Below are 15,671 nucleotides of genomic sequence, written 5' to 3'. Positions count from 1 at the left end.
TTTCGGAAATCCGCATTTACCTCGGCTTAATTTGCCTTCCGTTTTTCGTAGAGCCAGTGTGTCTCGCTCGCTAGCAGATCTTTAGGGATCATTCCCACGATGACACACACTGCCTCCGTCGATGCCGTCTAACATACGCTGCACACCTTTGGCGTAATTAGCCGGTATGCCGAGCTTACCTTCCCCCGGTTTACACCATGGTTCAACAGTCCCGGCCAGACGGGAACCGCGTATAGCAGGATCGACTTCACCACTCCCGCGAGGAGTAGCTTGCGACTATACTTCGGGCCTCCCACGTTAGGCATCATCCTTGCAAGGGATGAGCTAGCATTTGCTGCCTTCTCCCGTGCATAATCCAAGTATCGCTTGAAACTCAGCTTGGCATCGATCATCACCCCCAGGTGTTTGACAATTGGTTTTGAGACGACCTCACGATTACCAACCCGGATATTAACCGTATTTTTCTTCATGCGGTTGGTAATGAGGACCGCCTCTGTCTTTTCATCCACCAGGTCTAGATTGGTCATTCCTAACCTTGACTTGATGGTATGAATATCTTCACTTGCATAAAGCTCCATATCCTCCGGATGCTTAGCAATTGCAACTACGGCAAAACCAATCAGCGTTCCCTCCTCCGGCGCGCGTAGGCCAAGCACTCCGTCGTACCATATATATATATACGAGTATAGTTAAAAAAGCGCACGGACCCTCTTCCCGCACAACCGGACCGAGGGGCGACCAACCTAAGGATGGGCTGAAGGCAACATCCAAAGGTCCGCATCACAGCGATGATGCGTTTTAACGCAAAGTGTGTGCGACCATGCGAAAATGTATTCCTGCATCCCGATTGTCGCAAACACTTCAGCCAATGACGCGGAGGTTCGTGTAGAACCAAGCAGATACAATACAGAGCAGAACAGATACAATACAGAACAGAACAGATACAATAAAAGCAGATACAATACAGAATAGAGCAGTAGAACCAAGCAAACAAATACAGAGACATGGATCTTATATCGAAGACAGTGCGGATCAAGACTGAAACCCATTAGGTCAGATTGTTACCGGACAGGACTCTTCGGACTATAGCACAGGTTGCAACGATAACCGCTTTTTGCATCTCCATGTAGAAGACTCTCAAGGGGGGAAATCAGTGCGAGTACGTTGTTGAATTTTTTAAGTCTCTGTTTCCACAACCATTGCCGACATTCGGAACAAATTGACCTGTCAGCGTCATTGAAGTCGAGGAAGTAACCAAACGAATGAAATCAAGGAAAGGAAAAAGACCTGTCAAAATCGCAGCTGACTGTTCACAGTGGCTTAGTAAGTTCATCAATCGGGTTATTGACAAAGGTAGAATATCATCTGACTGATGAGAAGACACAACCGTTCCAATGTGAAAATAGAAAGACATTCAAGCAGAATGTTTAAGTGACGTTGCGATCCAACCGCTGTCCCATACCACGAAGATTTTTTAATGCATTCTTGACAATCGTATTCGCGAAATTGTTCAGATAACCAGCCAGGTTTGCCAAGAACTGCCGAACTACTGGCGCAATACATGCTGCACAGTTAGGCATGGAGGATCGCCGTAAAGTTCGAAGTGTGGCCGGTATATCTAAATCGCTTCGTGCGTTCCCGTCTTCACTCTTGTTACGAACGCTTTCACGTGAGGCATTCAACGTCCAACGCGCTATACTCGCAACCCTTTCTAAGACTAAATCTGAATAAAACAGAATTTCGGACGACCGGCAGTAACCTGCTGAGGGCTGAGTGATTCAAGTATCTCGAACCAATACTAATTGTGAATGAATTATCAAATTATTTCGCTGATCAATGCAATGAATATGGTGGCGTTCAACAACTGGCATTCATTCAGTGTTTAATAGCCGATATCATCTTTCCCCCCAAGCACTATGATCCGCCCTGAAGCGATGACGTAGGCCAGGACGCTGGGCAGCTTTTAGGCACATTGTATTGGTAGACCTCACCGCAGAGCCGGAATATCCGGAGTGCCTTATTACGGCAAACCTAGACTTGATTCTAGTTATTGGCCATTGATGATGATGAAGAATCGAAGGCGTCGATCAATTTATAGGAGACACTGCCAGAAAGATGGGGTACTCAATTTGTATAGTCTTTAGAAGATTTATCAAAAACAAACATAAATTGTTAGCGAAGGGTGAAAAGGGGTGCACCACTGCTGATACTGTCTTTTCGCTTCAGGCAGCCACATAAACAGTTTTAGCCTGACTTTTTTTTGGCACTTCGCGAGAGACCGGATCGACATATTTCCTTGGGCCAGAGTTTTCAGTATGCTAAACTCTAATTGGTTTCATTTTGAAGGGAGTAGTAGAAGCCAAAACCATGTCCTGCAGACCAATAGTCTCATACTCCAATTGTCCAGAATTGACAGTGGTGAAACAAAAATGGAGTCATATTTTGGTATGCACTACTTTCTAAAAAACCACCATATTTTAGCTAAGATCAATTTAGTACAACTCTCGCTTCTTTATTTACATAATAACATAGACGTTCTATCTGTAGTCCAAAATATTAATATACATAGATAAATTGCATAGAGCGTTCAGTGCTTAGCGCCTAACATCTAAATCCCCACTTTGTACTTTGGCCAAAATCCTGAATATCGATAATAGCTTTAGAGTGTTCTAATTGTCCTAGAAGGCTCGCCGGTGCATATCTACAGTAGTATCAGCAGATTGTATAATAATTATATTAACAAAGGATCGAATAACCCAGGGAAAAATACTGTCAAACAAAATTACTTTTATTGTCGATTATAACTAGTTTGGGATGCGACATTATTTCCTTTTAGCAAAAACATATGCCAGAAAGATGAGGATCCATACAATGCTACCAACATTCAGGTTGTAAAATAAAATAAACTTTCAGTTAAAAGTGGAAATAAAATATTTAATTGCTTATAAGCTCAAGGCACTAATGAGATTTCGCCTTACCTGTATTGTGATTATCATCTTGTAGGTGATGTTTTAATTGGTGTAAATGAGCGTAAAAATGGTGATGATGAAGGACGCATGCCAGATCAGTGCAGTTTAACATGACTTCACGTGAAGTTTAAGTTGTTCTGAAAATAAAAATGTTGGCTCTTAAAGTTTTCCGTAATGGAGAAAGCGAAGTACATTCATACTTCTATATTGTATAGTAAATAATTTATGACTTTCTTTAAAATTATTTTTTAGTAGACCTACCATGCTGCAAGAATCAAATAGATAGATAGATCATAAGCAAAATATAATATATAATAATATATGTATTGTAGAATGGCTATGTAGGTAGTCTCCTCGGCACTTTCAGAGTCAGCTCTGTATATGCTTCCTTTGCCCTCAAACAAAGATGAGTTTGAGTTTCTCAGGTTGGGAACTGTTTAATCAAAAATCGTTTACACTTGGAACATGGCATCCACTTTACAGGTTTTCAAATGAAGCCGCATATGGAATAGTAGCCGAACTGTCTCTTCCCGAAGGATTGGACGCCTGCCCGGGGGTTTACTGTTGGAAAATGTCAGGGTTCTGGGGCGGATAAAAGCATCTATGCTATCCGCGGTCCTTCAGATTGCTTAAACGTTGATAATTTTTCTTTCGATCATGAAATTTAAATGCTGAGGCCAGGGGTCTTCGAAAGTTCACGAACTCTCCCCGCTGGGCATATTTCACTGTAGTTATTTAATTTAATTTATCTATTTAAGGATAATAAGCACAAATTATATTACACATTGGTCCCAGACAGTGGAGACAGAAAAAACTTTAACCTACGATTAAAATTAGAGCATGTACAAGAGTCTAGCGGACCAAGCTGTATAATGTTATGACGCCAACACAGCTTCGGAATCGGGGAATGGAAATAAAGATCGAGTTCTGAGAAAAACACTTCGAAAGTTTCGACGTTGTGTGTGCTGTGGAGTGCAGTCGTGCGGTATGTGATGTCAGTAAAGGCGGAGTTGTCCATAAGGAAAAACGAAAGTCTAAAGAGGGCACACAGGGGAAGGGAGGTACTGCGTAGTTTTAAGTTAGGAAAGAAAAAGAAAAGAATGGAGTCGGGGAAGATAGTCGACACGAGGAGAAGGAAACTGGATATATGCATTGGACTTTTCCTTTTTCTATGAAAAGACAATCAGAGTTACCGGAATTGATTCCAGCAGTAACTGCAGGTGCAGCGATAAATAACTCTGCGGGAAGACTGTCAAGCCCAGCGGCTTTACTCCGTTTGAGTGCAATGATGGCCGAAACGATTCTTCTTCTGCTTGAAGGACAGCCCGTATCCGCATGTTACGGTGGCTAGCCATTTCATCCAGAAGAAGAGGAACCTCACCGGATGTAACACGACTAAGGACCCTGGTGAACTGTTCTCTCCACTTCTTCAGTTGTTCATCATCGTGGATGAGAAGTCGACCGTTGACGTCCTTCACAGTACCATCGCAAGATTTCCCCCACATTCAAGCTCTTTCATACGGTATTCAGTTCTGAAATCATTGCGTTTGCGCAATAACAAATTCTCTCTTGTCACGGTGTACACTACGCTGAACTTCACGGTATTTCGCCCGGTATCGGAGTTCGAGCACATCACGTCGCCATCACACACAGCGACCAGAAGAGCCTTCAACCCGTTCGTTCGTCGATCTTCTCCCACGAGTCCGCAGTCAGCCAGATCTTATGACACCCCTTCGGGAGCACTCGAGAAACGAACATTTTTCATGACAGCCCAACGCTGATTGATATTCTCAGGCGCGTTTCTAATAGATCTGCAGCTCTCCTACTATCGAGCGACAACTTGATCGTACAAGTGGTCTACGTTTAACTTAGGGAGTCGCAGCTTCCTAACCCTGTTTTACCATTACGCTCGCCAACACCACGCTTCCTCATTACATGTCCTAGCAAGGTGTTATCAGATCCCAGTTTGACATTCAAATTACCCACCACGATCACAATCTCCCCTTTAGGAAGCTTCCCCTGCATATAAGATTTTAGTTATTGCAAGAATTCCTTTTGACAAATTACTGATCTATTTCTGGTATATTCAATATCTTGCCTTTCCCTTTGCGACAAGCGCCGACGTTCGCCCTGCATGGTGGGGGTTTATTTGGGTAATTCTAATGCTGGTAATTTATTCCAGCAGAATTTGTATCTTTACTTCAGTGCCAGAGTATCTTCTTCCTCCTTTGTTATGAAAGTCGCTTCTTTTTACTTTTCCACCGAAATCTAGTAGTTAGAAGTCTGTCGGGAACCGACTTCCAGGTGAAGAGAGCGCGCCATGCGGTAGTCGTCAAAAGCAACCCGGCACCGAAGTCGCGTCTACTACAACTAAGCAGTACAAAAGTCCATTGCTGAAAGAAGGAGAGGAGTACTCTCCAGAATCCTACCATCTTACACTCGCTTAGACCCAAAATGTCTAGTTTATTTCGCTGGAATTCCCGCTCAAGTTGGAGAAAGCGAGCATTCTGAGGACCTTCGCTACCGATGTCGAGGAGTGCGCACATATTCCAGAAAACAATCATGGTCAGATAGCCAAAAGTCGTTGCCATGAGGTCAGTCCCTATCCGAGGCATTGTTGACGTTTCGGTAGGAGTAGAGTTTCAAAATGCGTAGGCTGCTAGCACAGAAATTCCTATCCCTTCGCCTCTTACTACAAGCAGGGAAGGCTTTGAGTAACTATTTTGTTTTTTATTTATTTATTTATTTACGTATTTCTTTGTTTTTCACATGTAAATATACACATAAGTATTTATATATATATACTACATATTTTTTACGGATTTGGTATGGTAACATAGGGGCCAAAACGCTACACGTCGTTCTGGGTTCTGCTTAAAATGATTTTAAAAGCTCAACTCTATAAATTACAAATATTGCTTCCCTTCATCCTCAACACACCCCACGTCCCTGTCTACCATCTTTATTGTTTTCAATTGACCAGGACTATTTGGTGTTGATGTTGTTTTCTTTTTTCGCTGACGTAGCCACCACGTATATGGTCATATCTCCATTAACATAAAACTCAAGATATCGCGCTGTGTTTTTCCCATACGTCGATATCATCAGCATAGACCAGTAGTCGATTGGACTCAGAGAGAATAGCGTCTTTTTACTTACGCCAGCATCACAGATCATTTGTTCCAAAGTCAGGTTAAAAGGGATAATTTTATGCCATCCTCTTAGTCCTAGACCATCGTTCACAGTGAAAGGTGAGTGCGATACCGAATTGTCTCATGGTCGTGTAGAGTTTCACTCTGATTGTGCTATCATAGGCGGCCTCGAATACAACACGAGGGAAATCTGATCCGTTACTACCATAATTGGCCTGGAGTGAAACCTCTGAGCATATGACGCTATCTGACTCAGCAATATAACGGAGAACATCTGATAAATAGCCATAATGTAATATAAATAACGAAACCGGAAAACTGGGAGATATCTCGAGTCTACTGAGATGTTTCCAAAATGTTAGATCGAAAGACCTCTGGATTCATTCGATGGTTCTGCTTTCGTTTTCAGCATCAGCATCATCAACGGCGCAACAACCGGTATCCGGTCTAGGCCTGCCTTAATAAGGAACTCCAGACTCCCGGTTTTGCGCCGAGGTCCACCAATTCGATATCCCTAAAAGCTGTCTAGCATCCTGACCTACGCCATCGCTCCATCCCAAGCAGGGTCTGCCTCGTCTTCTTTTCCATCATAGATATTGCCCTTATAGACTTTCCGGGCTGGATCATCCTCATCCATACGGATTAAGTGCCCCGCCCACCGTAACCTATTGAGCCGGATTTGATCCACAATCAGACGATCCTAGTATCAGTCATAGATTTCGTCGTTATGTAGGCTACGGAATTGTCCATTCTCATGTAGAGGGCCAAAAATTCTTCAGCGAATTCTTCTCTCGGACGCGGCCAAGAGTTCTCAATTTTTCTTGCTAAGAACCGAGGAATACACGAGAACTGGAAAGATCATTGTCTTGTATAATAAGAGCTTTGACCCTATGATAGTTTTTGTAAGCTGAAATAGGCTCTGTTGGCTGAAAAACAACCGTGCGCGGATTTCATCAACGTAGATGTTATCGGTTTTGATTTTCGACCCTAGATAGGAGAAATTATCAACGATCTCAAAGTTGTAGTCTCCTATCTTTATTCTTCCCGTTTGACCAGTGCGGTTTGATGTTGTTGGTTGGTTGGTTCTTGGTGCTGACGCTACTACCACATACTTTGTATTGCCTTCATTGATATGCAGCCTAAGATCTCGCCCAATTGCCGCCTGCTCGATCTGGATGAAGGCAGTTTGTACGCCTCGGGTAGTTCTTCCCGTGATGTCGATATCGTCAGCATAGGCCAGTAGTTGGGTGGACTTAAAGAGGATCATACCTATTGCATTTACCTCAGCATCACGGATCACCTTCTCGAGGGCCATGTTAAAGAGGACGCATGATAGCGCATCCCCTTGTCGTAGACCGTTGTTGATGTCGAATGGTCTTGAGAGTGATCCTGCTGCTTTTATCTGGCCTCGCACATTGGTCAGGGTCAGCCTAGTCAGTCTTATTAATTTCGTCGGGATACCGAATTCTCTCATGGCCGTGTACAGTTTTACCCTGGCTATGCTATCATAGGCGGCTTTAAAGTCGATGAACAGATGGTGCAACTGTTGTCCATATTCCAACAGTTTTTCCATCGCTTGCCGCAGAGAGAAAATCTGATCTGTTGCTGATTTGCCTGGAGTGAAGCCTCTTTGGTATGGGCCAATGATATTCTGGCCGTATGGGGCTATCCTGCCTAGCAAGATAGCGGAAAATTCTTATAGATGGTACTCAGCAACGTGATACCTCTATAATTGTTGCACAGTGTGATATCTCCCTTTTTATGTATAAGACAGATAATGCCTCTTTGCCAGTCGTCAGGCATTGATTCGCTGTGCCAGACCTTGAACACAAGTTAATGAAACACTTGGTGTAACTGGTCGCCTCCATATTTAACTAATTCGGCTGTAATTCCATCGGGTCCTGGCGACTTATGATTTTTTAGTCGATAAATTGCACGGACTGTTTCTTCTACACTTGGTGGTGGCAGTATTTGTCCGTCGTCTTCAGTTGCCGGGACCTCCCACTTGCAGATGTTCTGGTTGTCCAGTAGTTCATCAAAGTACTGAACCCATCGCTCCAATATGCGCATTCTGTCGGAAATCAGATTTCCCTCTTTGTCTCGGCAGGATGAGCATCGAGGTGTGTAAGGCTTCATCCTGCTGGTTTGTTGGTAAAACTCCCGCACCTGGTGCGGTTTCTCCCTGTACTTTTTGAGTTCACAGATCTGTTGGTTCTCCTAGGCTTCCTTTTTCCGTCTGTGAAGTCGTTTCCCAGCTCGCCGGAGTTCGTGATAAGTCTCTGCGCGTGCCCGCGTTCTCTGAGAATGCAACATTCTTCCGTTCCGTTGCTAACTTACATTCATTGTTAAACCAGCCGTTCCGACTCTTTTTGCAGCTAGGGCCAAGTATGTTTGCGGCCGTATTTATGATAACGTTTACCAAGTGATTGTGAAGATCATTTGTTGATAATTCAACTCCAGGATCTCTATTAACTGTGGTTATTGCGCGTGATGTGGTTGGCTTCAGTGTTAACTGTCACCTGATTGTCAGAGGGGATTCTGAGTGCTGTTGTTTTTCGAGCTCGGAGCACCATGCCAACGAGATAGTGGTCCGAGTTTATATTGGCCCCCCTATATGTTCTGACATTCATCAAGGCTGAGAGGTGGCGGCGTTCGATCAACACGTGGTCAATTTGGTTGAAAATGGTCCCGTCTGGAGAGGCCCATGTATGTTTGTGAACCGTTTTCCGCGCAAACCAGGTACTTTCAATAACCATTTCGTGTGACACTGCTGATTAAATGATCCGCAGTCCGTTATCATTTATATTTTGGTGTAAGCTATGGGAGCCAGCGTATCGCCTCAATGCGGGCTTCCCTACTTGGCTATTAAAATCCTCAAGTATGATTTTGGTATCATATTTGGGACAGGCTTTGAGGGTTCGTTCTACTGCCTCGTAGAAAGTATTCTTCTCCGACTTTGCAGTCTCCTCTGTAGGGACGTAAACGTTTATCAGGCTTATATTTCTAAACTTGCCTCGTAAGGGCAGAGTGCATAGCATTTCGCCTTTGTTTTCAAAGCCGATAGCAGCAGATTTCATTTTTTGGCTGACTAAGAAAACTACTCCGAACACATGGTTTACTGGATGACCGCTATAATATATGGTGTGGTGGCTCTTCTCCAAGAAACCGGTCCCTGTCCATCGCATCTCTTGTAACGCTGTTATATCAGCCCTATATTGGGACAGGGTATCGGCTAGCTGCTCATCAGCTTCATTTCTGTACAGGGAGCGCACGTTCCATGAGAAAATGCGCAAATGGTTGATCCGTTGTCGTTGCCGGGTCCGTCGTTTTAAAGTCCGTCTTGTCCGAGGCTCCTGTTGTGGGTTCGTAACAAGTTGTTTTCCATGTAGGATTGAGCCCTACCCAACCCCCAACCTGGAAGACCAGTTGGTACATTTTATCCCGTTTTTAGGCGCGGGAGAGTCACCTTCATCCTTCTCCGTCTGCTGCTTTCCGTTAAGAAAGAGCTCCCAGCGGTCACCATGTGGAGGTGGAGACAGGGTTTGGTAGTAGAGCTTTTGGTGTTGATTCAGCAGGCGTTTCCCAGGTTTTATGCTGCATCGTGGGTATCAATCCACGTTTCGCCCTGGGACCTATAGTACCCTTTGACGTACACTACTCTTTGACCCTTTCGTTTTCACTTCATTTCATTTCCTTCCTCCTCTACTTACACTATCTACGCTAGACAAATTTCGAGAAAATTGTACTTGATCTGATTTTCCTTACCGAATCTTGATTAGTAACGCGAGCATCCATAATGTTGACTACCTTGTCCGTCTGACTACACTAATTTACTCAAGTCATCGTGCCCACAATAAACGAATGTCTCAATGTTCTTGTATGGATAACGTCCAGAGCATCTTTTGACTCTGTTTCTAATGCAAGTTTAGTAAAAACGACTATGCCTCCTTTTTCCGTACGAGCCCAACTTATGTTTGCTCAATTTTCTTATATTCTTAATAACAAGCTTTATAGCTATGGGTCTGTGAGTTATCTGTAACCTCGAAGATCAGATTAAGGCTCAAAATACAATAGTTGTTTACATTAGCAACTTTAATCTCTGGGGAAAATGTTATAATCAAAATTCATTCTAGCTTCTAATGACTGTGATCACTTCCATTATTATCTCTCTCCTACGAGTTAGAGTGCAAGATTGCAGATTATTCATCTTTTTCCAATTTAACATTTAACTTTTTATTCTAACTTTTTTTGCTGAGAGTTACTATGAATGCGGACTTTATGATTCTTTTTTCGGAAATATGTATATGAATATTCGCATTCAACATTGCTTTGTATATTTCAGTAGAACCTCTGTCAGTCACAACTGGGGTCTGAGCAGAAGAACATTTAATTCATATCTAACTTTATTAATTAGACATCATGTGGTTAATGTTATTCATAGTTTCAATTATGTGGACTACAAATAAGTGCTATGCTGGAGAAAGTCCTGAATCTATACGAAATGAACAAGGATTAATGATGAAAAGTTTCATGAATGAATCAATCAACCCTTGTGATAATTTTTACAAATACGCGTGTGGTAATTGGGCGAAACACCAAACTTTTGAGAAAACAAACAAATCCTTCGGAATTTTCGGTGTATTAACAAGACAAGTTAATAAATTCATTGATGATTTTATTTTATTTAATAATCACACATCCGCGACTAGTGAAGAAACTCAAAAAATTCTAGAAAGCAGTGAAGTGAAAAAGGTACAAAGATACTTTTCGATATGCCGACAACAGAAGAAGTTGAAGCGAGAACCGTACATTGAAACTTGGAATGTTCCAGGTGGGTGGCCCGTTTTGAATTCCAGCTGGAGTGATCAGACATTTGATTGGATAAATATCACGGGACAATTAAAACTGATCGGCGGTGAATCTCTTATTGATGTTCACGTTGGACCACATTATGAAAATGCAACGCGAAATACAATATATATTTTTCCGGCAGCGTTTCCTCTTTTCCAACCATCTCTGTTTGAAGAAAATCTCATCGTTAAACAAATAGTTGCAAAGATGATATCGTTAGTAATCGGATCATTCGGACTAGATGAACTGAAGCTCAACAAAACCGTTTCAGATGTACTATCATTCGAAACCAAATTGGCCAGTGTTTATCTCAAAGATGAAGAAGACGAAGGAGAATATGATAGACTTGAGGATATGACTTTGGAAGCACTGCAAGAGATCTTTCCAGACATCGACTTCCATCGACTTTTGACCATTGTGTCCGGGCAAGAAATTAGCAAATCCCAAATGGTAACATTAAGCAATGGTTGGTATTTTGAAAATCTAATGGACTTGTTGAATGAGACTAAATCCGAAGATTTGGCAAACTTCTTTTTGTACAGATTTGGCTTACAGATTGGTGTCTTACAGCCTGTTGACAATTACTGTAGAAATGAAGTGATAAAACACATGGGCTTCTTTCTTGGATATATTTATAACACCGCCTTCAACAACGAGAGAGATAACGAGGATGTTAGGAAACTTGCCCAGAGCATCAAAAGTGTGTTTGCAGAGATAATACAAAAAACTGACTGGATTGATAGCGATACAAAAGCGGAAGCGTCAATTAAGCTTGATAATTTGTTACTAAAGGTCGGTGCCTCTGAGGATAGTCTGAGATTCAGCGAAATTAAGGAAGAGTTTTCACTCATTGATTTTGACCCCAACGATTACTACAGAAGCTACTTTAAACTCCTTGCATTTTCCGTTCAAAAACCGTTCCGAACATTAAACAAATCTAATGACAGAAGTGACACAAATCACAACGCAGCAACAGTGCGAGCGTTTTACAGTTTGACAAAAAATCATTTGGTCATACCCACAAATGTCCTTCAAAAACCAGTGTATAATTTCTACTTCCCAAACAGTGTTAAGTATGGCGCACTGGGATATATTTTGGGCCACGAAGTCACACACAGCGTGGATGGAAATGGACGAACATATGATTCAGAAGGCACGATCCGACAGTGGTGGACCGAAAAATCAGAAGAAGAATATCTTAATCGGACAAGTTGTTTGACAGCCCAATACGCCAATTACACACCCAATTTTCTGAATGCATCCGCTAACAGTATAGGAGCAAGCACCGTTAATGAAAATATTGCTGACAATGGTGGAATTCGCCAATCGTTCCAGGCTTATAAAGCTTGGTTTGCGAAACATCCAGATGAGCAGGAAACCTTACCACATCTTAACCTTACTAACACGCAACTATTCTTCTTAAGTTTTGCCCAGTTCTACTGTCAAGTGACAAAACCGGGTTCATCGCTTGTAAGTACATTAACTGACGAACATGCCTCAGGCAAAAACCGCGTTATTGGAACATTATCAAATTTCGAAGAATTTTCAAAAGAGTTCAACTGTCCTGTTGGCTCGAAAATGAATCCTGCCAAAAAATGCCGGGTGTGGTAATTAGGGAAGTGCGAAAGGAAATTATGACTTTTGAAGCAGATGGTGGGAGAAATAAAGATTTTATTACATCATTCTAAACGAGCTTTTTTTTATAGAAATTAACTATTATCAACTATGTGGAATCTTTGCACTCTTGGAAAAATTTAGATTTGAAATCCTACACGAACAGAACTTTTATCGGTTCCTTAGAGTTAACAAGAATTCACAGTCCCTATGCGGAGAAGCACATTCTAATTGAGGCAGTCGAGTTTCCTTTTGTTTTAAATAGCCCTGAAATGCTTCTCGAGGTATTTAATTAATTTCATGTGCAAACTGATACAGGTATTATGATGTACTTATGTGTCATATAGTTGAATATTAGCATTGGCTAAGACAGATTAGTTCCTATAATGGAGCACAAAATCTGGGAAATACTATCGAGACCTATTTACACCTCCCTGCAGAGTTCCTCTTTAACGAAAATCTGCAGGTGGTGAAAGATAGAAGCGAGGTTCCCACGCCAAAAATTTGAACAAAATGGCAACTGGTCTTCCATGTTGGGGGTTGAGTAGAGTTGACAAACCTACACAGAAAAACTACCTATTATGAAACCACGTAATGAGCCCAACGTCCGCTCCCTGAACAGACTACAAGGGTAGACAGGGATCTGCTTTATGGAGAAGGGCGACTATGCCATATACATCTGGGTTTCTTAGTCAGCCAGTGAAATGGAACTCTCGATTATCAGTTTTGAAAACATAAGCGAACAGTAGCATATCTTACAGAAAAACACCAATGACAACCAACTGCGGATTATTCGCGTCACACGAAATGTTAACAGAACGCCGCCAGTTCTTACTCTTGATGAAAAGCAGAACACATAGGGAGGACAATGTAAACTCGAAATAGTATCTCAATAATATGGTGCTCGTCCGATAACTAAGTGAGAATAAACCCTAAAGCAACTCATAACAAAGTCCTCCGCAATCGTAACCGCCTGCCAGATGTCCTCGAGATGAAGCAGCCAACAACGACCTTCGCGAACACCTTAAGAACCTTATCGTTGGTAGGGCCAAACAAATATTTGACTCCAGTCGGAAAAAAAGTTGGGTTGCTTTTTTTGATGAACTGCTCAATAAACAGAATACCAGAGAATTAGAGATCGCGCGAACTAAATACAAGGGATAAATGTCACCACACGAAAGCGTAAAGCGAGACCGACAACACCAAGAAGTTTATCAACTTATAATAATAATAATCGTTGGCGCAACAATCCAATTGGAACAGGGCCTTCAAGTGCGCTAGAGCACTTCATTCAAGATCGTAACGGTACAATACAGGATTACAGTCTCCTGTAGGAGGCAATGTGGTCAGCATTGCACTCGCCCTGTACAGAGATGAAGCTGATGAGCAGCTAGCCGATACCCTGTCCCAATATAGGGCTGATATAACAGCGTTACAAGAGATGCGATGGACAGGGATCGGTTTCTTGGAGAAGAGCCACCACACCATATATTATAGCGGTCATCCAGTAAACCATGTGCTCGGAGTAGGTTTCTTAGTCAGCCAAAAAATGAAACCTGCTGTTATCGGCTTTGAAAACATAAGCAAACGGCTATGCACTCTGCGCTTGCGAGGCAAGTTTAGAAATATAAGCCTCATAAACGTTCACGCCCCTACAGAGGAGACTGCAGAGTCGGAGAAGGATACCTTCTACGAGGCAGTAGAACGAACCCTCAAAGCCTGTCCAAGATATAATATCAAAATCATACTTGGGGATTTTAACAGCCAAGTAGGGAAGGAGCCAGTATTCAGGCGATACGTAGGCTCCCATAGCTTACACGAAAAAACAAATGATAACGGACTGCGGATTATTCAATTAGCAGGGTCACACGAAATGGTTGTTTAAAGTACCTGGTTTGCGCGGAAAGCGGTCCACAAACATACGTGAGTCTCTCCAGGCGGGACCACTTTCAACCAAATTGACCACGTGTTGATCGAACGCCGCCACCTCTCAGCCTTGATGAATGTCAGAACATATAGGGGGGCCAATATAAACTCGGACCACTATCTCGTTGGCATGGTGCTCCGAACTCGAATAACAATACCACCTAGAATCCCCTCTGACAATCAGGTGAGAGTGAACACTGAAGCCATCCACAACACAACCCTCCGCGACACCTATAAGGGGGAAATGGATGCCGCGATAATCGCAGTCAAGAGAGGACCTGGAGATGAAGCATCAACAATTGATCTTCACAATCACCTGAAGAACGTTATCATGGATACGGCCACAAACATACTTGGCCCCAGCCGGAAAAGGAGTCGGAACGGCTGGTTTAACGATGAATGTAAGCTAGCAACGGAACGGAAGAATGCCGCATACCGAGTAATGTTGCATTCTCAAAGAACGCGGGCACGCGCAGAGACTTATCACGAACTTCATCGAGCGGAGAAGCAACTTCACAGACGGAAAAAGGAAGCCTGGGAGAACCAACAAGTCTGTGAACTAGAAAAGTACAGGGAGCAACCGCACCAGGCGCGCAAGTTTTACCAACAAGTCAGCACCATGAAGCCTTATACACCTCGATGCTCATCCTGCCGAGACAAAGAGGGAAGTCTGATTTCCGACAGAATGGGCATATTAGAGCGATGGGTTGAGTACTTTGATGAGCTACTGAACAACATCGGCCAGTTGGAGGTCCCGCCAACTGAAGACGACGGACAAATACTGCCACCACCAAGTTTAGGACAAACAGTCCGTGCAATTCATCGGCTAAAAAATCATAAGTCGCCAGGAGCCGATGGAATTACAGCCGAATTGGTTAAATATGGAAGCGACCAATTACACCAAGTGGTTCATTAACTTGTACTCAAGGAATGGGACAGCGAATCAATGCCTGACGATTGGCAACGAGGTATTATCTGTCTCACACATAAAAAGGGGGATATCACAGTGCAGCAATTATAGAGGTATCACGTTGCTGAGTACCATTTATAAGATATTCTCCACTATCTTGCTAGGCCGGATAGCCCCATACGCCCAGAACATCATTGGCCCATACCAGAGAGACTTCACTCCAGGCAAATCAGCAACAGATCAGATTTT

The 15,671-nt window shown here is 42.8% G+C and overlaps 2 protein-coding genes across 3 annotated transcripts in view; one reads left to right on the top strand and one right to left on the bottom strand.

Moving 5' to 3' along the window:
• The window catches only part of LOC119652553, a 503,388-nt gene that overhangs the window by 407,800 nt on the left and 79,917 nt on the right, over positions 1-15,671 (bottom strand). For both annotated transcript variants that reach the window (XM_038056757.1, XM_038056759.1), the window contains exon 2: positions 2,979-3,106. In XM_038056757.1, the coding sequence (XP_037912685.1) occupies positions 2,979-3,081 (103 nt within the window). In that variant the 5' untranslated portion in view covers positions 3,082-3,106. The remainder of the gene's footprint in view (positions 1-2,978; positions 3,107-15,671) is intronic.
• LOC119652546 (neprilysin-4-like) lies at positions 10,493-12,661 on the top strand. The gene has a single exon (XM_038056750.1). The coding sequence runs from the start codon at positions 10,541-10,543 to the stop codon at positions 12,581-12,583; it is 2,043 nt and encodes a 680-aa protein (XP_037912678.1). The 5' UTR covers positions 10,493-10,540; the 3' UTR covers positions 12,584-12,661.

The sequence above is a fragment of the Hermetia illucens genome, chromosome 3 (assembly GCF_905115235.1).
Source record: "Hermetia illucens chromosome 3, iHerIll2.2.curated.20191125, whole genome shotgun sequence".
Lineage (NCBI taxonomy): Eukaryota > Metazoa > Arthropoda > Insecta > Diptera > Stratiomyidae > Hermetia > Hermetia illucens.
Note: the sequence above shows the minus strand (reverse complement) of the source record. Positions and strands in the feature narration are given on the sequence as shown.